The sequence below is a fragment of the Carcharodon carcharias genome, chromosome 9 (assembly GCF_017639515.1).
Source record: "Carcharodon carcharias isolate sCarCar2 chromosome 9, sCarCar2.pri, whole genome shotgun sequence".
NCBI classification, from domain to species: Eukaryota; Metazoa; Chordata; class Chondrichthyes; order Lamniformes; family Lamnidae; genus Carcharodon; species Carcharodon carcharias.
This window is the reverse complement of record NC_054475.1, coordinates 120,818,143-120,842,152: the sequence shown is the minus strand read 5'-3', so window position 1 is coordinate 120,842,152 and position 24,010 is coordinate 120,818,143. Positions and strand designations below refer to the sequence as shown.

Below are 24,010 nucleotides of genomic sequence, written 5' to 3'. Positions count from 1 at the left end.
TACAGGGAATTGATCACTTGGCTATAGTTCACGTAAAGTGGGGAAAGATAGAGCGAAACACATGTTCATTCTTGAATTTAGAGAGATAAGAATCTTTGCAGTTCATACTTAAAGAAGAAAAAACTTAATTTTTGACTTAGCAGGCAGTGCTTGTGACGATTGAGTGTTTTCTTTGTAATGTTATTATGATTTAAATTTTGCTATATTAATTAATGCATGCCTTGAGTATCAGCAGTTTTTTTACTGTGGAAACCCCAGATCATTGACCTTGAGTGTGGTGTTTTTCTCTGTCCATATGTGCGCTTAAGTTACATGTTGGCTGGTCATTAATTTCGAATATGGACTTTGTAAATGCAGTAAATGGTGGGAGGGATACTTCCTGGGAGAGCCATGGTTTAATTTGATTTCAGTTCTTTGCTGATAAGATTACATGAGGAAACGCTTTGTTAAATGGACTTTTATAGGTTATCTTTATAGGTATAGATTAGGCCCAGAAAAGAAAATCCACGCATGGCATGAGAGAAACAGTTAGCAATGATAGTCATCTTTATTTTCAGCATAGAATAATGGGTTAAAAATATCTTTTCAGGTGAAGGATTGTCTTCCAGATAAAACCTTAAACCGTGGTCCCATCAGCTCTCTTGGGTAGTCATGAAAGTTTCATGGCTCTATTCGAAGGTCAGGTGGTAGGAGGTTCACCCATCGTCTGGCCAATACATTTCCCTCAACTGACATTCTGAAGTTTGGTTTATCTGGTTGTTTATCTCACTCATTGTTTGTGGAGTCTTGTTATGTAAAAATTTGTTGTCATGTTTCCTACAATAATGAGTGCACTTCAAATGTGCTTCATTGATTGCAGTGTTTTGGAATATCCTGGGGTTGTGAAAGTGCTATATAAATGCAAATTCATTCTTTTCTTTCTATAATTGTGTCATACTTAGTGTGCATTTAATTTAAAATGCCACTCACATTTCTATGATATCCTGTTTCATCAGCTTTGGAGTGCATGAATGATTGATTTCACGTGTTTGCACATGAGATGTATCAAAAGTAAACAAATCCTGATTATGGATTGGTTTTCCGCTTCCTCTCTCCTCCTCTTCCCCAACACCCCCAGAAAAAAATGTTTGTGCTTACAGAACTTTTTGAATAATTTAAAATTTTGTTCCAATAGGGTCGAAAGATGTAGTCGTAAAAGCTCAGGTTCTTGCTGGTGGTCGAGGCAAAGGAGAATTTGAAGGTGGTTTAAAGGGAGGAGTGAAAATCGTTTATTCGTAAGTCTAGTCATTGCTTATCCTTATTTGCCTTTCAGTGATCTCATTTCTACCTTCTGGTACATCGAGATATATTGCTAAACTCCCTTTCCTTGATGTGCTAGTTGAGAAATCCACTAATGGGTTTCCTACTACTGTCTACCATAAGCTTACCTTCACTGGTCAATATATGCATTGGGATTCCTTCAGCTCCACTCACTAAGATTGGCTTTACCAGCAATCTCATAAATGGGGCCTGAGCCATTTGCTCAATGTGCAGGTTTGATGCCAAAATAGAGTGCATCAGAGCTGCCTTGCGGGATAATGGCTACGCTGATCAGATCTTTGCTCATTGGGCAACATTTTCCCCCCATCGGGGGAGGGATGTGTGGTATCGGGCGCGGGCGGGTAGATCCCCAATCAGTGCCCCTATTTTATGTGGGCGGGCCAATTAAGGCGTGCCCAGCGTGACATCCACTCGGAAGCACTGTGTGCTCCCTGTGCGGGCAGGGGGATGGGATTCCCTGGGCCGGGAGTGCAAAGTGCCGCCTCGGAGATCAGTGGAAGTTGTGAAAATTTTTGGAAGGGTACAAAAAAAATTCCTGACATGTCCCCTCATGTAACACTGTCACATGAGCTGAGACATGTCCATTTCTTTTGTTTCAACATTTTATAAACATTTTAAATCCCTCATGAAACCTCATCCCACCCATGGATGAGGCTTCATGTTTTTTCTGAAGGCTGCCTGGGCTCTTCGCCTGTCCGCCAACCTTAAGGTTGGACAGGCAGGTCCATTAGTTGGCTTAATTACTTTTTTAAAGGCCTTAAGTGGCTGTTGACAGTTCGGCGTGCGCGCAGCTGAGTCAGCTGCGCCCCCATTGAACTGAAAATCTAAATAATGCGGGGGTTCCGTCGGGACGCATGCTCGACCACCCCGTGTTGACAAGTGGGCCCTGCCCCCTGCTCGCCGACCGGAAGATGCAGCCCACTGTGTATTGCACATACTCATGAATGGGCCTAAGGTCGTCAACTTCAGACTTGAGAAGTGTCCAGACTACCTCATATTACCCTGGAAGGGTAAGGGTTGCTCAAAAATTTCAGCATTGGTTGAAGCCAGTTATTTCACACTATTACCATGCAGTAGCACCAAGAGTGGTAATTTCCACTATCAGGATGCTGCCATCAAGCCAAAAAAAATCTTCTGCCTACCACATAAAGTATAATGCGGCGTATGAATTTCAGTGCCAGTGTAATGCCAGATACGTAGACTGTACGTCCCTATGACTGTGGATTGTATCAAACGGCACGTCCCTTCAGCTGTTTGCAGAGCACTGAATGTACTCAACCAGCCCACGCTTGCAAAACTCAGAACATAATGTCTAGCATTAGATGTGATCCTATGATTGGACAACACTTGCAGCACATACTTAAAGTAGAAAAAAACTTAGAAACATTTTTGACTTGGGTGTGGCAGGCAGTGCATGTGATGATTGAATGTTTTCTTTATAATGTTATTATGATTTAAATTTTGTTACATTAATTAATGTATGCATTGTGTATCAGCCGTTTATTCCTGTAGAAACCCCAGATGATTGACCTTGAACATGGTGTTCCTCTCTGTCATACACTGCTTAAGTTACATGTTGACTGTCATTAATTTCAAATATGTACTTTGTAAATGCAGTAAATGGTGGGAGGGATACTTCCTGGGAGAGCCATGATTTAATTTGATTTCAATTCTTTGTTGATAAAATTACATGAGAAAATGCTTTGTTAAATGGACTTTTATAGGTTATCTTTAGTTAAAGATTAGGTCCAGAAAAGAAAAAAACACGCATGACATGAGAGAAGCAATTAGCAATGTTAGTCATCTTTATTTTCAGCATAAAGCAATGGGTTGGAAGCTACATAAATACATACACAGGGACCTGTCCACTGCCGGAAAAAGGAACATATTCAGGCATTGCTCCTTTTTTGAATTAAACAAAAGCATAGGGGACAGTAGTTACCTGGTGCATTCTCTATGGTAACGGCTCGACCAATCAGAGTAGACTTGTGAATCAATCAGCCCCCTTCTCTCATGCAGTATAAGTTGTTGCTCCCTTTGAAATTTAGCATTATTTTGTTGTGATGAGTGCAAGACGAAAAGCTTCGGCAACATGTCTGTTCTTTCAACGATGTTGGCATTAAGGCCTGGTAGATCAAAGGAATGACCTTAATGGTAAAGTGGTGAGTCTTAGTTACTGAAGCCCAATGCCCGTATTGAGTTGTTCTGAAGAATTGGAATGAAAGACAACTAACATCACATAACTTTGTCTTGGTAAATAAAAGTTTTTATTTGCCTAATTCAGACAATGTAGTTAAAAATTTAATGAACCTGAAGTATTGCAACAAATTTATTAAAATTGTTTCATACCTGGTCTGCCAAAGTTTGTCCTGAAGTTATATCAAATGTATATTTGGAAAGACTTAATGTGGAAAAGTCCTGTGAGACCTATTTAAATTTTAACCAGATAACCAATTTTGTGGCCTACTAATATGTGTTGTATGAATATAATTGAACCCTAGTACTAAATAGCAATAACTTGCTGAGGCTGTTCCAGGAGAGTCAGCAGGGAATCATTTGGCTTTTTTGCACACACAAATCCTTATGTAAAATGTAGGAAGTTGAGACTTTCTACTGTTTATACTTCAAAGATTATAAAGACCCATATTTGCCTGGGAACTTGTGGCATCTAAGTCACAGGGACCCTTGAACAATGCAAAGTAAAGAAGAAGTTATGAACTGAGCGACTTGTGCCATTAATTGTGGCCCTCAATTTTTCTGAGACTTTTGTACTACTCCACCATTACCCTCACCAAAAACAGTCAAATGATAACTATCATAACTTGCTCCCTATTGAAATCAATTGCGATTGCCACTTTCATGCAGTGAAGCCAGTTTTCCATTGCAATTAGACTTAAAATAATGATGCCATGTAGTTTGATTTTGTAACATATTCACTGAATAAGTTTATTTTTTAAATGATCCTGGAAATAATTTTGAGTTCCTAAAGAATTTAATTGCTTTCAGAATAGAAGTAACAATTGAGTTTGACATGGTGAGGACTGATGCAAGTAGTTTGAAAATATATGTTGATATTCAGTTACTTTGTCTTGTGGCTGTCAAAATTTGGGTGAGTTTGAATTTTGAGTAAACTAGCCAAGATATCGCAACCGGTTCACATTAGGTCTCCATCTAGCATTAGGGGCAGCCTGCTGATTTGACAATTGTGTTTTTTCCCTCCAACTATTAAAGGCAATGGGCAGAAAAATCAGAATGCTGTGAATCAGGTGCAGTGATTGCGCACAAGGTTCTCCAATCCTAATTATGAGTTAGGTGAGTAGGACTCGATGCAAAAGCAGTCTGGGGCTGTGGTTTCCAGGAATGACATTGAGGTGTGCATTTGTTATTGTTGCAGAAGCTATGCAGCTTCATGCAAATTAAACCATTTATAAGCCTTACTAAATGGTATAATCCAAAAATGTGGGTAAGGGCCAGTATTTCCAAGGGATGAAAGGAAGAAGGGAAAAACACTAAAGAGGACAAGATTAAAAAGTGCTTTAAATTGACAAATCAGCACAAGTATGTTTAATTAATTGAAAAAATATTATTAAAACTTGCAAGCACACAGAGGGTTCTTTCTATTAAATGTGAATGTTGATGATGGCAGTTATTCTTGAGCAATTATCATTGACTTGAATTGGTGGTTATATTAGACACCTATCTTCATGGTATCTGTCTATCTTAAATCCTTGAACCTTCTTAACCAATCACCATTTGTTGCCAACTCCATCACAGAAGGCAGGAAGTTTCCTAACACTATCTAAGATGATGCAACATGTATTACGAACTTCAGGTTCCTTCTCTGACTCGATAAGACATTCATCTCTGAACAGATCTGAGGCCTATGACATAGCAAGCAGCTAGGAATCTGCCTACTAAAACAACTAGCCTAGATGAGTAGGAAGAGCATCAGAATTACAAACTGTTACTTTTTGACAAGGTACCTGGCAATGTTTAGCTCTTTTAAGTGTAGCTGACTATTTTAATTATGTTTGATTAATTAAATGATCCACATTGCATTGGGGAAGTCTTGTAAAAACTTCAAAGCATATTTCTTTATGGAATGAATGTAAACAGTGCATTGGATGGTATGGACTCGTTCAGTTGTTGTATTGGCAAAATAACCACAGAAAATATACTTTCTAAATGTGTGGTTTATTTAAAGGGGCTGGCTAATGGAAGGATATCTACTTTCATGTGAGGTCTGTTTCTCAAGGGTTTCACATAGAGATTTCTAGTTACACCAGAAAAATCTTTTTTGTATGAGGAATAATAGTACTTGGGAATAGAATGCTTCAAATGCCAGGTATTTGGTGTCAGCATAAACTATTCTCTGATCAGGGGTTGAAGCACTTTGATACAGGGTATGGCTCTTTGGTCTATTTGAGTATTGCACCATAGCCCCACTGTAAGAAGGACTCTTATTTCTGCATTTGTTTTCTTCTTCCTATATCACCAATGAGATTACCAATATCATGTCAAATTATGAGCAGTTTTGTGCTGTGGATCTCTATAGGAACAGGACTGAGACTGCTCTATTCTGTGATGACACTTCTGCTTTAATTGAACTGATTTAATTGTGCATGTACTGCAATGCTTCAGAGAAGTATGAACGCAAGCATTCATTTTGTTTGATATCATTTATATTTATAAATGTTGATCACAGCTATTATTTTATTCCTTAACATGTCATAAAATCATAGCAACATAAGAATAGTAATGGCATAAAAGGAGATCGTTCAGCCTCTTGAGCCCCTGCCTACTCTCTGCAAGAGCAACTCAGCTTGTCCTGCAGCCTGCCCTTTCCCTGTAGCACTGCAATTTTTTTCCCTTCAGCTCATTATCTAATATTCTTTTGAAAGCCATGATTAAATCTGCAGCCACCATCCTTTCAGGCAGTACATTTCAGATCATCATAACTCACAGCTTAAAAAGTTTTTCCTCATATCACCTCTGGTTCTTTTATGAATTACCTTAAGTGATTCTCTGCTCTTGCAGAAAGTAGGCAGGGGCTCAAGAGGCTGAATGATCTACTTTTGTGCCATTACTATTCTTATGTTGCTATGATTTTATGACATGTTAAGGAATAAAATAATATGTCCTCTGGTTTTCTACCTTTACAGCAATGGGAACAGTTTCTCTCTATCTGCTGTCTAGATTCGTTGTAATCTTGAAACCTATATTAAATCTCCTCCCAATCTCCTCTAAGAAGAATAACCCCAGCTTCTCCACTCTGTACTTGTAACTGAAGTCCCTCATCCCTGGAACCATTCTCAGAAATCTTTTCTAAAGCTTTCACATCCTTTCTAAAGAATGGAGCCCAGAATTCGGCACACTACTCCAGTTGAGCCTGAAGCACTTACTTTTGTACTTTCTTCCTCTATTTATAAAGCCCAGGGCCTGTATGCCTTACTAACTGCTTTCTTAACCTGCCCTGCCACCTGTGTACATATCTCCATGTCTCTCTGTTCTTGCACCCCTTTTAGAATTTAACCCTTTTATTTTATATTGCCTCTTCTTGTTTTTCCTACTAAAATGTATCACTTTGCATTTCTCTGGAATAAATTTCATCTGCCACGTGCCCATCCATTCCACCAGCCCTTCTGTGCCCTCGTGAAGTCAAGAAAAGCAGTGGTCCCAATATGATCCACCTTCATCCTGTCTGCAAAACAACTGTCCACCACTACTGTAATTAGCCAATTTTGTATCCATGTGGCCACTGTCCATTTTATTCCATGAGCTTGAACTTTGCTGGCAATCTATTATGTAGCATTCTATCAAATGTAATTGCTGAGTTTTACAGTAAGAAGAAAATCAGGGATAGCTTCAAATTTGAATAGTAGGTCTTGCTTTTGCAAAATATGCCTTTAATTAGGGATCCTTCCTTTCTTTCCTGTTTTATCAAATCAAAACACTTTCCACCAAGAATTTACCTGCCTCCATCCACCTTAGTTGGAAAGATAGACAGTTAATCCCTATTTTGTTTCATTATCCAGTTACTCCTGAAAAATGCGTTTGTACATGTGTTTGTACATGTTGCATGAGGACAGGATAGTCTGCCAATATTTTGTATTGGGTCACCTGTGAAGAATAATCAATTAGACATGGTCCCTGGGATGGCTGGTAACAACAGACTCACCTCATCGTTCATTATTACCTATTTGGGATGGACAAATTTAAATTATCAATTTTTGAAGCTAGGACATAGAAAAAAATATTCATAGCCTAAACTTGGAGTGCCTATTTCTCCTTAGATTTTTAGATGCATGAAATCTAAAGAAAATGATTCTTTAAATGATTTCCCATTCTTTTTGTCATAGGAACATGATCCTTTCTCATCTATCAGTTCTTGAGGTCCATCTAATTTTTCTTCTACCATTTTGATAGTGGCATCATACAAGAATAATAGAATTGTTAACTATCCATGGCAATCAACCCCTATCAATTAGTTTACAATAACCCCTTACGTAAGGTGAGGAAAATTTCCAGTGGAAAGCTTTGGGAACCGTAGATCCAAAGTCACCTGTTGCTTCTAAGCATACACTCACCATGTGTTATGTCTTACCAGAAAATTGGCTGTTCAGCCGGCTAGCAGTTAGTGTTGCTATGATATTTTCTTTGGCTGATTTTCTGTATTACTTCTCAAAGCATGGTCTTATTTAGCATAAATGTCACTCTGCCGGTTCACTTATTGTAAAATAAGCCAGCTTGTTGATTTACATTTGGCCTGATCACACTAAAGTTTCAATCAGTCCACCTATTAAAGTGTCACACATGCAAGTTATAGTTTGCATAATGAGAGTTTTCATTGTTACAATATTGTCACCACTCACTGGGGATAGTGCGCTGTATGCTCCCCAAGCCGTAAGAAATGTGAAAAGTTTAATCAGACCACCAAATTGTCCCAATTTTACCTAACTGTATAATTTAACTTAATTTAGATTAACAGAATACGAGCGCCAGGCTTGTAAACTTAACAAGTAGACAACTGTTTATTAAACAAATTGTTTTTAACCAATAACAAAAGAAAGAAATATGAACTGCTAGCTCTTAACTCTATAACGTACTCTACCCCTTTTAACCCCTATACACAACACACAACAACACACACACACACAGGACACACAAAACTAGGATTTTTAGGGTGAGGAATATAAAAACAGTTTGATAGCACCAAACCGGCATACAGGGTTAGATGAGATGATTTTGCTTGAAGTCTTCCAAATTGTTTGAAGACCTGTACTGCTGACGTAAGGTGATGTTTCAGCACTTCCAGTCTGTAGTTTACTAGTTGAAAACCTACTTTTAACGTCCCTACTAGTGATTTCTTGAAAAAATACTGGATACAGATATGTGCAGGATTGCCAGCTAATTGCTATGGCAGAATTATTGGAGTTTTGCCAAAAACACAGGAGAGAGAGAAGTTTTTTTAGGTCCTTCCTCTTGGCAGGTTGGGATCCTTCTCCTTACTACGGTTAACTATTCTAAGGAATAGCAACATTGTAGATCATCTCTTCCTGCTTCAGAGAACATCCTTCCTAAAACTGCAGCCCTCTAAAGCCACAGTCCAATCCTAAAGTCACAGCCCAAAAAATAAAAATATACGTTGTTTACAATATTAAGTCATCATACTATTGTAGGCCTAGAGCTTGAGAATAAAAAGAAACACCTGATTGTAAAGAACATGAGATCCACTTATGGGAGGGACTGTTGAGAATGAACCTAACAGAATATCTCGAGCAGACTTAAAACCTGTGTGACCTGTCCTTAGCAAACATTCGTAAATGTGCACTTTCCAACAGGAATTGCTGGGATACTGATCCAAAGTGAGAATTCTGGCTAATTTTCCTTGAAGTTGATAGTAGTACCCCAGCCTTGGCGGTGTTGCAGCACAAGCTTGGCACTGACCTTGAAATTTCCCTGTGTGGTTCAGTACGACGATGACATTACACTCCTTCTTAACACAAAGTTGTAATTTGGCTTCTGTTTTATCACCCCCCCCCCCCCACCCCGTGCCCCCACTGTCTGTATTTGCCCCTGCTCTTTTCTCTCTGAGAAGCTTATTTGTTCCATTATCTAGGGTCTTCTATGAACCAGTTGTAGTGCCACTTCAATCTTATGTCCTTTAACACCAAAGGTGTAAATTTATTCTGATAAAAGCCATTCAATCTCCAAATGGCTGTCGTATGTGTAATGTCTATCTAAGCTTCATCAAACAGATGGCTGAACCCTCCGATTAGGTCAACTGATCAGGGATGTTTAATGTTTTTGATTGTAGCATCAGAATTTCAGCTGTATTTGGTAACTCCCTGAAATGCCTCTTGGTGGCAGAAAAGACTGAACAAGTGGTCCGTTTGAAAAATCTCTGCTGAATGCAGAATCTTCATTATAGTACCACGTATTCTTCTGAAAACTGATAATTACTGGTGGAGTTTATATGAAGTCATTTTGTTTTGGCCTAGATGATCTAATACTCCTTGTTAACATAATTGATAAAGGGAATGATTATTGCCCAGCTTTAATGTGACATTTCAAAAACCAGCCATTTGGTGCTCTTAAGCTTAATTTTCAATAAGTCATCATTGAATGTCTGATTGCTTTAATTTACTTTTCAAAGTAGTAATGTGCACGCAATAGGCTAATTACTAAAAGTCATAAAGCATTATTAAATTCCAGTGATGCGCAAGTTGACCTGGAAAGAGTTCTAAGCTTGGCCTAAATAGCCAAGTGGTTATGGTACTGGGTTTGTAACCCTGAGATCAAGAGTTCAAATCTCACAATGGCAAACTATGAAACAATGTAACTTCATCTGAAACAGATGGAAACGGGTTTGTACTCGAAAGAGTTACAGATGCTGCCAGACCTGCAGGAGTTAGGAGGCTGGTAAAAAGACCTGGAAAGAGTTCTAAAGGAGGGAATGAACTTCATCTGAAGTCGGGAACCATGTTTAGGAAATTTATATGTGCTTTACCTACTAAAACTAAAGCCTTTAACTGTCTGTATATGATTGGTAGCTATCGCATGCATGGCCAAAAACTGGGCAAACTTCAGTTACTCAACAGCATTGTCATTAACCAAACTAGTGTTAATGTAGAGGTATGATGCACTTTTGTTCTTTTTGCAGTCATTAAAATTCACCATTTCAAATTTGTCCTCAGTCAGGACCACTAGTGTTGTCCTGCACATCGAGGCTAATGTCTTCAGCAAACCTAATCCAATTCTGTGATAGGTTTGCCAAGACTTAGCAGAAATCAAAATCTTGATGTATCTTTAGATTTGCGTGACTAATATAATTCTAAACTGATGACTTTTTAGTAAAACATATGTGCCATATGGGTCTCTAATGTGGCCTCTGAATCACTTCTTAGAAGTGAGTTGTGTGACTTGTTTAATGTTTACAATTTCTTTACATTATGTATCAAAAACTTGATAAAGGATAGAATGTGAGCTATTTATAACACTGAACAGCCTAGTATAGTTTTGAAAAATTTCTTATGACCTCCTGTCAAATAAAGTCAGTATGGTAATAATTTCACAGTCTCATTAATGTGAACCCTTCAGGTGTAACATTAAATATCCTCTGTAACTAGAGGATTCTTAATGGGAACTACTGAGCACGTCTTAGATTGTTACTTGTAATTCATGTGAGTTTTACAAGTCAAAACAAAATTAGTTTTTTTAACTTTGTTTTTTCATCTGTGAGAGCTTGCAGAATACAGTTTCTTCAAAAAATGAATGTGTACAGTCTTTGAACATCTGTAATATAAACTTGGGGTTCTTAAAGAAAAGCTACAATGTTTGTGATTAATTTGTTTTCCTTACTAGTTTTCTCTCACTTCACTTTCCATTTCCTGAAAGTGTGAATTGTTGCCAGGCTTTCTAAACAACAAGATAAGCTTGTTTCTGAAGGATTTAGAAAGAGTGAGGAAAAGATTTACAAGAATGGTTCCAGATGAGGAAATTCACTTGTATCGACAGATTGAATAAGCGGGGGCTCTTGCACTTAGAGAAGGATGGTTGAGAGATGTCTTCAAATACATGAGGGGTCTAGACAGATTAGGCAGAGAGGAACTATTGCCATTGGACTAAGGTTTGAGAACCAGAGGACACTGATTTAAGAAGATTTTTAAAAGAACCAACGGCAACATGAAGAAAAATATTTTTATGTAGCGAGTTGTTAGTATCTGGAATGAACTGTCAGTGTGGTGGAGACAGATTCAATCATTACTCTCAAAAGGAAGCTGGATAAGCACCTGAAGAGAGAAAATTTGCAGGGCCATGAGGAAAGAACAGTGGAGTGGGACTAGATGAGTTGCCCTTGCAAAGAGCTGGCACAGACACAACAGTCGAATGATTCACAACCATCGAAGAGCATGGGGAAACAGGAAGTAGGCTAGGGTGAGTATTCTGGTAAGATTTTGATTTAACCTGAACTATTCTATTACAAGTCAAGGCTTGATAGATTAATTAGTATGAAAACTGAAAATTAAAGCCGATTTGATAATTTTTGTAATTGAAATCAGTGCTCAATTAATCAATCAGATCTAGGGGTCAAGCTAAAATTAAATAATAGGGAATAGTAAAACTAAAGAAATCTGAATTTTTCTGAAAATTATAAAAGCTTTAGATGCTAAGAGTTAAGTAAAACCATTTCATTTAACTTCCCTATATACTAAAGTGATGTTAACATAGGAAAAGCAGCTCATTGATGACTGGCTGGCAAGTCTTTATTTATTTAAGTCGTAGGTTTAATAATTTAAAAATAAGAGGCATAACAGGACAGCTTGGTGTCATGGATTACACATCCTGTTTCATGTGGGAACTGCGGAATGCTTCTCGTATACTGGGTAACTATATGTACTGGAAGTGTCATCAGCTGCAGCAGCTTGAGCTCTGGGTTTTGAAGCTTGAGCAGCAGATGGCATCATTGTGACATATCTGTGAGGTTGAGAGCTTTGTGAATAGCATGTTTATGGATGTGATCACTCCACAACTTAAGGGAATGCAGACAGAACGAATGACCGGCCAGCAGTCAAGAAAGACCAGGCAGATAGGGCAGGAATCTCCTGTGTGCATCTCACTCTCCAACCTGTATTCAGTTCTGAATATTAGAGTGGTGGTTCTTTTGGGAAGTGCAGCCAGAACCAAGTCCATGGTGCCACGGTTGACTCAGTTGTACAGAAGGGCAGGAGGAAGATTGGAAAAGCAGTAAAGGTAGGGATTTTGATAGTTAAGGGAACAAACAAGCAATTCTGTGTCTGCAAATATGAATGCAGCATGATACGTTGTCTCACTGCTGTCAGGGTCAAGGTTATTACTGAGTGGTGTAATGCACTCTGAGCTGGGAGGGAGAAAAGATGATGGGTGTTTGTTGATACCGGTATCAACAAACAAAGTTAGAGAGAGGGATGTGGTCCTGCAGACAGAGTTTAGGGAGCTGGGAAGGAAACTAGCAAGCAGGACTTCGCAGGTAGTAATCTCCAGATTATTCTCGGTACCATGCACAAGTGAGTATAGAAGCAGGAGGATAGAGCACATGAATGCGTGGCTAGAAGGATGGTGCAGAAGGCAGCGCTTTAATTTCCTGGGGCATTGGGACCAGTCCTGGGGAAGGTGGCAACTGTACAGACCAGACTGGTTGCACCTGAACAGAGTTGGGACCAATTTCTTTGTAGGGTGATTTGCTAATGCTATTTGGGATAGTTTAAACTAAATTGGCAGGGGTGAGGGAACCAGGAATTAATATTAGAGAGGAAAACCCAGGCGCACAAAGAATTGGGAGAGACAGATAACACAAGTAGGAACTAGTAAGGCATTAGGTGGGATGGAGTTAAGAAGGAATGTAATGAGGTCTTAATTAGGTTTACTGTGCTTGTATGTGAATGCACGGAGTGTGGTTAGTAAGGTTGGTGAGTTTCAGGCACAGATAGTCACGTGGAAATATGATGGTGAGAACAGAGACTTGGCACAATAAAGAGCAGGACTAGATACTAAATATTCCAGGATGCAAGGTGTTTAGAAAAGACAGGGAAAGAAAAAAAGGAGGACGGGTAGCAGTGTTGATTAAGGAGAGCATTTCAGTGATGTGGAGAAAGAGGATGTCCCAGATGGATAAAGAACAAAATCTGTTTGGTTAGAGCTGAGAAACAACTGAGTTGCCATTACATTGCTGGGTGTAGCCTATAGGTCACCAGCTAGTAGAAAAGGTATTGAGGAACAAATTTACAAAGAAATTACAGAAAAGTGCAAGAATTATAGAGTAGTTATAATGGGGACTTTAATTATCCTTATATAGATTAGGATAGTAATGGTGTAATGGGAAGAGAGGGACAAGAGTATGTCCAGGAGAATTTTATATATCAGTATGTTTCCAGCCCAATGAGGAAGGAGGCATTACTGGATCTGGTTCTGGGGAATGAAGTGGGTCAAATGGATCAAGTATCAGTGGAGCAACATTTATCATAGTATAAGGTTTAAGTTGGCTATGGAAATAGGCAAGGAGCAATGCAGAGTAAGAATAATTAATTAGGGAAGGGCCAACTTCATTGGGGTGTGAATGGATCTGGCCCAGATAAATTGGAATCAGAATTGACAGGCAAAGCTGTATCGGGTCAATGGGGTGCCTTTTGGGAGGAGATAGTTTGGGTAAAGTCAAGGTACATTCCCACAATGTGGAAAGGCAGGGCAAGCAAAATTAGAGCTCCCTGGATGACAGAAAAGATAGTGTGTATTATAAAGCTGACAAGGTAAATATGACAGATGTCAGGTGGAGAATACAACTGAGAACCAGACTCAATAAAGAAATTGCAGAGGGGCTGTGAAAAAACAAATAGGAGAAGCAAAGAGGCAGTCTGAGAAGAGACTGGCAGCAAGAGTCTAAAAGTCTTCTAAAGACAATTAAATAGTAAAAGAATGGTAAAAGGAAGAGTGGGGATGATTATGGACCAAAACATGATTCACGTGGGGGAGGGAGGGTTTGGGGGGGTTGGGATTGGTGGGGTGCATTGCTGAGGTATTAAATGGTACTTTGCATCTGTCTTTATCAAGGAAGAAGATGTCCCCAAGTCATTCATGAAAGAGGAGGTTGTTGAGACACTGGATGGGTTAAAAACTGATAAAGGAGGTATTAGAAAGCTGGCTGTTCTTAGTTACTAAGGCACCAGGACCGGATGTGATGCATTCAAGATCACCGTGGGAAGAAAGGGTGAAAAATGCAGAGGAACTGACCATAATTTTGCAGTTTTCCTTAGATACAAGGGTGGTGCCAGAGGACTGCATAATTGCAAATGTTACACCCTTATTCAAAAAGTCTCTAAGGATAATCCAAGCAACTACAGGACAGTCAGTTTACCTTGGCGGTGCTGAAGCTTTTGGAAACAATTGTCCTGGGACAAAATTAACAGTCACTTGGACAAATGTGAATTCACTAAGGCAAACCAGTATGGATTTCTTAAAAGCAAATCATGTTTAACTAACCTGAGTTTTTTGATGAGGTAACAGAGGGTGAATGAGGGTAGTGTAGTGTACGTGAACTTCCAAAAGCATTTGAGAAAGTGCCACGTAACAGACTTGTGAGCAAAATTAGCACTCATGGAATAAGAAGACATTAGCAGCATAGATACAAAATTGACTGATTGACAGGAAACATAGGGCAGAATTTTCCCCCCGATCGGAGCCGTGGCACCTTAATTGGCCCGCCCAGCGTGACCTCCACGGGGAAGCGCTTTGCGCTCCCTGTGCGGGCAGGGGGGAATCCCTAAAATTGAGAGTGCGCTCTTTCGCACATGTGCACAAAGGAGCACACTCATCTCCCTGAGGCTAGGTGCTGCCTCAGGGAGATTGCCTCTACTTTCAACAATATTAAAAATAGAAAAAAAAAATTCCCTTCCATGTCCCCTCATATGACAAGTCACATGATTTGGGACATGTTCATAATTTCCATAACAACTTTATTAAAATTTTAAAAACCGGACATGAAACCTCATCCCGCCGGTGGATGAGGTTTCATGTTTTTTCTAGTTGCCGCCGGGGCTCCCGGCCTGCCCGCCAACCTTACGGTTGGACGGGCAGGTCCTTTACCTGCTTAATTGATCCTGTCAAAGGCCTCAGTTGGCCATTGACAGGTTGGCGGGTGCACAGCTGATTTTGCTGCCCCCCCGCCTTCCTGAAAATTTAAATGGGGGCGGGGTGACATCAGGAGTTCTGCCTGATGTCATCCCGTGTCATTTTACTCGTTGGCGAGCGTGCCCCACCCCTGCTCACCGACGGTAAAATCCTGCCCATAGATTTTGGTTGTTTTTTTGAATGGAGGAAACGTTCTACACAGGGCTTCCCAGGGGTTGGTGTTAGGGCCCCTGCTTTTCTTGATATATATTATTGACCTAGACGTGGGTGTACAGGGCACATGTTGAAAATTTGCAGGTGATACGAAACTTGGAAATGTTGGAAACTGGGTGGAGGATAGTGTAGATCTTCAAAGGAACATAGGTTGGCAGGCAAGTGGCAGATTAAATTTAATATAGAAAAGTGTGAAGTGATTCATTTTGGTATGAGGAATGCAGAGAAAACCAATATTAAATAATGGGTACAATTCTAAACGGGGTGCAGGAGCAGAGGGACAATTGTGTATATGTACATAAATCATTGAAGGTAGGGTAGTTGAGAGCACAGTTAATAAAGTACAAGGGATCCTGAGCTTTATAAATAGGGACATAGAGTACAAAAGCGAGGAAGTTATGATAAACTTAGATAAGACACTGGTTCAGCCTCAGCTGGAGTATTGTGTCCACTTCTGGGTGCCACATTTCTGAAAGGATGTGAAAGCATTAGAGAGAGTGCAGAAAAGATTCACGAGAATGGTTCCAGGGATGAGGAACTTCAGTTACGTAGATAGATTGTTGAAGTTGAGGCTGTTCTACGTGGAAAAGAGTAGGTTGAGAGAAGATTTGATACACGTGCTCAAAATCATGAGGGGTCTGCACAGAGTAGATTGGGAGAAACTTCCCATTGGTGGAAGGGCTGAGATCCAGAGGAAACAGACTTAAGGTGATTGGCAAGAGAAGCAACGGTGACATGAGTAAAAACCTTTTTCAGCAGCGAGTGTGCTTTCATCTTTCTATCATACACATAGAACTCTGACCGCTATTGTCTGAGTGCTGGAGAGATTTGTTTTAATATAGGGAAGAAAGCTGTGTCATTTTTTTGACCCTTCAAATTTTGCTCATCTTCTCTTGAAGGTACAGAATCATATTGGGGTAAGATTTCATAGGTGACACTACAGAGGTATCACTGCTGAGTCCAATACTGTCCAAAATTGACACCTCTTTGTGTGTTCCCTTCACTGGGTGCCAATATTAGCAACGTGTGAGGACCCAGCCTGAGTTCCTTCCTCTCACTCCCTGCTTCCCTTGCCCCAACCACCTGCCGCCACCCACCCCCCCAGCTCACATGCAGCCTGAATGTGTTAAGCAACTGCAGCACCTAACACTGCACAGACTGAGGATCAAGTCAGTGATCTATTTTCCTTTGTTGGGCTTAATGTGACATTGGATGGAGATTTTAGAAACTAGGCTGCTGGGAAGACTATTTTTCCTTAGTTCTGTTGAAGAGTCATACGGACTCGAAATGTTAACTGTGTTCCTCTCCGCAGATCCTGTCAGACCTGCTGAGTTTTTCCAGGTATTTTTATTTTTGTTTCTGCTGGGAAGACTGTTGGGTTTTAAAGTTTGAAGTTTATAGGTTGTCTGGAGTGGTACCTTGGGACTTAAACTTTATCAAATTTAATTTAAAGAAGATAAGAAAGACAAATGGAAATGGATATCAAAGATAAGAACGGAACTTTTTCAAGGTTGGCATTCCTGGAGAAGAAGTAGCGGTGAATTCAAGAGTTCTGATGAAAGGCCATCAACCTGAAATATTAGCTGTTTCTCTTTCCACAGATGCTGCCAGACCTGCTGAGCATTTCCAACATTTTCTGGTTTTTTTCAGATTTCAAGCATAAATTTAAAGTTTTTTCCTACCAGTTTCAGCTCAGCCTTTAGGATGCTGTAATATCTAGTTTTCCCACTGGGTGGGGATGTAACAAATGCTTACAGTTGAATAGTATTCTATTATCTTACCCATTTACTGGCAGATAGTGATATTGAACAGCAGTGGAGCTGCATTCAGCAATGAAACATGCTACTCCCAAGTACAGTGCAGATCACGGGAATCAGATACCCTGTTTCCTGCTGTTTGTGGAATGCCACACAACTCTCCTGTTCCTCTGATTCTGAGCTGTTGTGTGCCACCACCATCTTCGCTCCATCATTGGTGGCCATTCTTCTAGCTGTCTGGGCCTTAAGCTCTGGAGTTCTCTTCTTAAATCTCTCAATCTCTCTGATGCCCTTTAAGACTTTTTTAAATATTAGTCACCTCCCCTAATATTTCTTTCTTTGGCTCAATGTCCTTTTTATCTATAAAGAAAAATCGTGTTTTTTCACATAAAATGCACTACTCTTGTAATAATGGCCTTTGATTTGCATAACCTAGTCAGGGATTTCTTTATTGATTATACCAGCGAAGTAAAATAAATTATTTTAATAATTTGACATCACTAGGTTCCTTAGGTGTGTTCTGCTTTCACATTTATTACCCATCCCTAGCTGCTCTGAGAAGGTGGCGATGGTTAGCTGCTGCCTTTTGCTTGCTTAATCTGTGTGGTGAAGGTGCTTAGCTGTTTGATACAATTGATTGATCATTTCAAAGGGCAGTCGCACATTGAGGTGGGAGTGCAGTTACATATAGGTGAGACTGGATAAGGATGGCAGGGTTCCTTCGTTAAAGGGTCTTTGTGAAACAGTATGCTATTTTATGACAATCCAATATCTTTATGGCCATGCTTACCAAGACTAGTGTCACGAAACTATAATAAGTTTCATAGTATTATTGTGGTTTATTGTGAAGTAGGTTTATGGGTGTGCGTATAGATGGTTCTGTCTGTGTGATTTAATTAAATTAGAGTCAGATAGGCTGCAAGTTTGAAATTATCAAAAGAAGTTAGGAGTAAAAGGCATTTGAAATGTTAAAGAGTAAACATGGATGAGGTCTTAGCCTGTAGGGTGCGAAGGAAAGTTGCATTTTTTTAGCCAAGTGGAGTTGTTTGGATTTCAAAGGGATGGTAGATTTTTACAACTAACAGATAAATAGGGCAAGGTTATTATGTTCATTTTCCCAAAAGGTACTGACCATACTGGCAACATGAAAGATTTTTTATTATGGGAAAAGCATATTTCCAAAGACATATAGAACAATAGAATTTACAGATTAAAAAGAGAGAAACACATATAAAGAAGGAAGGAAGGTGATGTTGGGGGCTTATATAAGAACAAAAAGGAGTGTGTAAGACAGACTTGGGGAAGCCTCCAGCCATGTTTGCAAAAGTCTGCTGTGTCCAGTAACTAAAGTTGGAGAAAAGCCTTTGGAATTCCATTGTCGAGTGGGTGCTGTGTTAAATGTGCTGGCTTGTTATTTAAATTTTAAAAATCTATTTTGGATTGTTGCCATAAAGGAGGTGTGTAGTTGGGAGCCAGGTTAATTAGGAATTTTGGGATTTGTTATAATATTCAGTAACTTTAATCTTAAATATGTGCTTGAAATCTTTTCTTTTGTTAATAAATGTTTTAGTTTAGTTTTTAAAATCTCTAAAGGTGTTATTGGGCTGATTATTTCTGAATTCAGTGCCTAAATCTTCTTGTAATAAATACAAATTGCAAAACCGTTCTGATAGCGTGGCCAAGTTTCCCTTGTGGATTTGGTCTGCCTGGCACACATCACCTGCCACATCATACCACCAGCTTTTTATTTCCAGATTTAAAAGAAAATGAAATTCTGAAATGGCCATGGTAACATTTTAATTTGTAGATTTAGACTGGTAGATTACCAATCCTGATTATATACTAGTCCTGAAAAATGCTAATATTGCCACTATACTACTGTATATTTTAAAATTGTCAAATAGTGGAAGTATTTGACTGGGAAATTGCCTCTACTGTTAGCAGTTATTGTACATTACTTTTATGTTTTTCTTTTCCTACAATGCTAAAATTTTGTAGCACTTGAAATTAACACTAATTGAATAAAACACATGGCAATTAAAACTACCCCAGGGAAATTTCAAACTAGTTTCTGTAAAATTAGATTTTTAAAATAAATTCCTTTTGGATGGAGATGAAATTTGCTACATATAAGTGAGAATTATTAAAGTTCATTTTGTGTGTACAATAGATGGATTAAAATTGATATCATACCGTCCTGGTGTTATTTTTAACACATGTTGACTACAAAATTACTTGAATCTATTTCATTCCTGTAGCTGATGCTTTGTCACTCAAAGATCAGCGTTCTATTTACAGTGATAACAAAGGCAGGTACTTTATGTTAGTAGTGCTATTATTCTGTTGTTTCTATTTAGGTTTCAGTTTTAACCTTGAATTTTGCTGTTAGAATTGAGGGTTATGTGACATTGTTCTACATGGACTCTGAGATAAATGGCCTTATTCTATGCCATAGCAACCTTATGATGTTGATATTTTAATAATTTCTTGTTTGGTTCTTTTTAATAACAGGGCTGCTAGATGACAAATTGTGTGAACCTTTTGGAATATTTAATGCAAAAAATGCAGTCTCTGTTGCATTTTCTATAATTATTGAAATAAAAGACTATTGCTGTAGAGGTGGGATTGAAACCATGGTGTTGACATGAATCAAAATTCTTGCTTAGGTACCAGGGTTAAGCATCTTACAGTAATGCGCATAATTCTCTCTACTTGCTGTGCTGTTAATGTGTGTGTTTTTTCTCTCTCTTTGTTTATTACCTTTAGCCATTCCTTATCCTCCCTCCCCCTAATTGATTTATTTTTCCCCTTTGCTGGTTTGTAGTCACCATTTTCAAATATGCATGTGCAATCACTGTTTATGCCTCAGTACACGCTGATTGACTGAGTTGCTTGAGCCAAAGACTGTAAGTGATTTGATCCTATCCAGAATAAAACAAATGGATCTTTCCAAATCAAACAACCTTCCAAGTGAGGGGGCAAGATTGGTAGTTACCTGGAGTCTTCTTATTTTCAACACTTTTGTGTTTCATTTGAAGCATTTTGAGCGTGTTCTCAAGTCAATTACAGTCACTAGTAATAACAATAAATGTTGTCAAACTGTTACTTTAGAAAATACATAGCTGGTCAGGCCAAGGAGAAGAGCTATCGTAATCTAAACTGAGAGAACAGGTGGTGGATCTTCTTGAATGTGAAAAACTTAAGCATAATTTAAAATAGCACTGGATAAGTCCCCATCATGAAAAAGAGTGGTAGTGCCAAATCTAGAGCACCCTGGTTATCTAGAAGCATACAGGGTAAGATAGAGCAGAAAAAGAAAGCTTATGAAAGTCATTAAAAAAAGTGTTAGGAAACCTAGAGGAGTATAGCAAAGATAGGGGTGAAGTAAAAATGAAAATCAGGAAAGCAAAGAGTATAGGAAAGAATATTGGCAGGTAAAATCAAGGAAAATCCAAAGATGTTTTATCAGTACAGAAAGAGCAAGAGTCTAAGGAGAGCTAAGGAAAGGGTCAGGCCTATCAGGGATGTGCACGGTAACTTATGCATTGATGCAGAAGACATTGGTAGGATTCTTAATGGGTACTTTGTCCCTGTCTTCACGAAGAAGAGGGATGATGCAGACATTCTAGCTAATGAGGAGGAGCGTGAAACATTAGATATAATAAGCATAATGAGAAAGGAAGTACTGTAGGGACTGACATCCTTGTAGGTGGATAAATCACCAGAGCCGGATGGATTCTATCTCAGGCTGTTAAAGGAAGCCAGGGAGGAAATAGCGGATGCCCTGAGGATCATTTTTCAATCCTCACTAGATACAGACGAGTTACCAGGGGATTGGAGGTCTGCGAATGGTGTACCATTGTTTAAAAAGGGGTGAGGGTTAGGCTAAATAATTATAGGCCAGTCAGTCTGACTTCTGTGGTGGGCAAATCATTAGAATCAATTTTGAGATCCAGGTAAACTGTCACTTAGGCACAGATTGATCAGGGATAGTCAGTATAGTTTTGTTAGGGGAAGTTTGTGTCTTACTAAGTTAATTGAATTTTTTGAGGAAATAACAAGGAGGATTGATGAGGGTAGTGCAGTTACTATGACACAGCTGATGGTAAAGGCTGAGTTGTTCAAATCCCAGAGGGAAACTTAAAACAACTGTCATAACCCATTTTGCAATTTGTATGTTTCTAGATACACTTTGAATTCAGTGGTAATAAGACCGCCGGGTCTCAAGAGGTGTTTTTATAAAACTAAATTGAACATTTAATACAAGAAAGATTGTAAACACATACATATGTCTACAAAATTACTACTATAATAACTACAAAAATCCCCTAATTAATCTGACTCTTGGTTACACCCCTGTTAAGGCAACAGTAAAACTCATAGATTTAACAGACCTCTGGCAAAGCACACCCTGGACTGTCGCATTCAAAATGAGTTTCTTTCAGCTCTGGATCCTTGCAGACAGACTTGAGGTTTACAGGCTGGATGCTTCTCACACTTGTTGGATCTTAAAATGCCTCTGCCTTACACACAATCTCCTTTCTCCGTTATACGTATCCTTCTCTTTGAATATAAATTTTCCATTGTATCACTAGGCTTTTAACTTTACCTCTTCTAACAATAACATCTTTTCATCCTATCAGTTTTATTAGTAATAAAACGCTTGGCGCCTTCTAGCTAGATGTAAGATTTCACCTGCAGTCTTGAATAGTTTCTTTTAACAAATGCAAATTTACACTTTACCTTCTACCCTCCTTCCGTTTATCTAATTACCATCTCAAAACTACTATACACCAAAGTTCCCAGACTAGCTGGTTTTAATCCAATTAAGATACTCTCAGACACACACCCCACTAGAACTCTATTTTAAAATAATTTCCAATAACATTATAGACTTTGGTATCTCTTCGTGACACAGTGGATGTGGTCTACATAGATTTTAGTAAGACATTTGACACAGTCCCAGATGGCAGACTGGTCAGAAAAGTAAAAACCCATAGAATACACAGAAATGTGGCGGATTGGATTGAAAATTGGATCAGTGACAGAAACAAAGGATAATGATCAACGGATGTTTTTGCGAGTGGAAAGCAGTTTCCAGTGGCATTCCACATATTGGAACCCTTGCTGCTTATGATATATAAAAATGATTTGGACTTAAATGTGGGAGGTATGATTGGAAATTTGCTGATGATCCAAAAATTAGCTGTGTAGTTGATAGTGAAGAGGATGGTTGTGGACTCCAGAGTAATATCAATTGTTTGGTTGAGTGGGCGGAGAAGTGTGGGGTGATGCATTTTGAGAGGGCAAACAAAGCAAGGGAATACATAATCAATGGGAGGATATTGAGAGGGGGAGAGGAAGTGAGAGACCTTGGAATGCATGTCCACAGGTGTCTGAAGGTGCCATGACAGGTAGATAAGGTGGTAGAGAAGGCATATGGAATGCTTTCCTTTAACGGATGAGGTATATAATACAAAAGCAGGGATTTAATGCTGGAACTATATAAAATGTTGGTTAGGCCACAGCTGGAGTTCTGGTCACCATATTACAGGAAGGACATAATTGCTCTGGAGAGAGTACAGAAGAGATTTACAAGAATGTTGCCAGGGCTTGAAAATTGCAGCTATGAAGAAAGATTGGGTAGGCTAAGGTTGTTTTCCTTAGAACAGAGGAGGCTATGGGGTGACCTGATTGAGGTGTACAGATTGTGAGGGGCCTAGATAGAGTACACAGGGAAGATTTGTTTCCCCTAGTGGAGAGGTCTGTTACCAGGGGGTACAAATTTAAGGTGATTGTTAGAAGAATTAGAGGGGATATTAGGAAAAACTTTATCACCCAGAGGGTAGTGAGTGTCAGGAATTCACTGCCCAGGTTGGTGGTTGAGGCAGAAACCCTCAACTCATTTAAAATGTACCTGGCTCTGCACCTGAAACGCTGTAACCTGCAAGGCTGCAGACTAGGTGAGATTAGAATAGACGGCTAGTTTTTTCAGCCAGTGCAGGCACAGTGGACTGAATGGCCTCTTTCTGTGCTGTAACCTTTCTATGGTTTCTAAGTATTTCAAGGGTAAGAGAATGAAAGAGGAAGGAGCAGATGGGATTGGAGTACTGAGGTCTAGTTGAGCTACCAGTAGGATAATAGCCTCTTTTTATGCTGTAATTCATGTGATTCTATAAATATACTTGCATATTCTGAACCAGCAAAGGATATTCAGTGTTGCTGATTAAATGTTCTGTTCCCCACAAGCTGGCGCAGGCACTTGGTGCTTCCTTTAAGTGCTGATCAGCATGAATGAGTGTTAATTTAGCAATGGAAGATCAGGGTGGTCAGTCAGGAATGATGAGCAAGCTTCCTTGGAACTCTTTGATCTGGATCTATGACTCTTCCATGATCCTGTATACCACTGTGGTCCCAACCTCTTGTAGATCTATCCTGTTGTGGGACAGGGCACTCCTTGAAATGGTAATGGAGATTGTGATGTTGGCTGATAGTCTTATCCATAGAAACATGCCTATGCCTGGTTGTTGCTTATTGGTTTGTGGCCAACTCTCCAC

The 24,010-nt window shown here is 39.2% G+C and overlaps 1 protein-coding gene across 2 annotated transcripts in view; it reads left to right on the top strand.

The window, feature by feature from the left end:
- Positions 1–24,010, top strand: part of LOC121282621 (succinate--CoA ligase [ADP-forming] subunit beta, mitochondrial-like) — a 115,891-nt gene that overhangs the window by 9,270 nt on the left and 82,611 nt on the right. For both annotated transcript variants that reach the window (XM_041196402.1, XM_041196401.1), the window contains exon 3: positions 1,175–1,274. In XM_041196402.1, the coding sequence (XP_041052336.1) occupies positions 1,175–1,274 (100 nt within the window). The remainder of the gene's footprint in view (positions 1–1,174; positions 1,275–24,010) is intronic.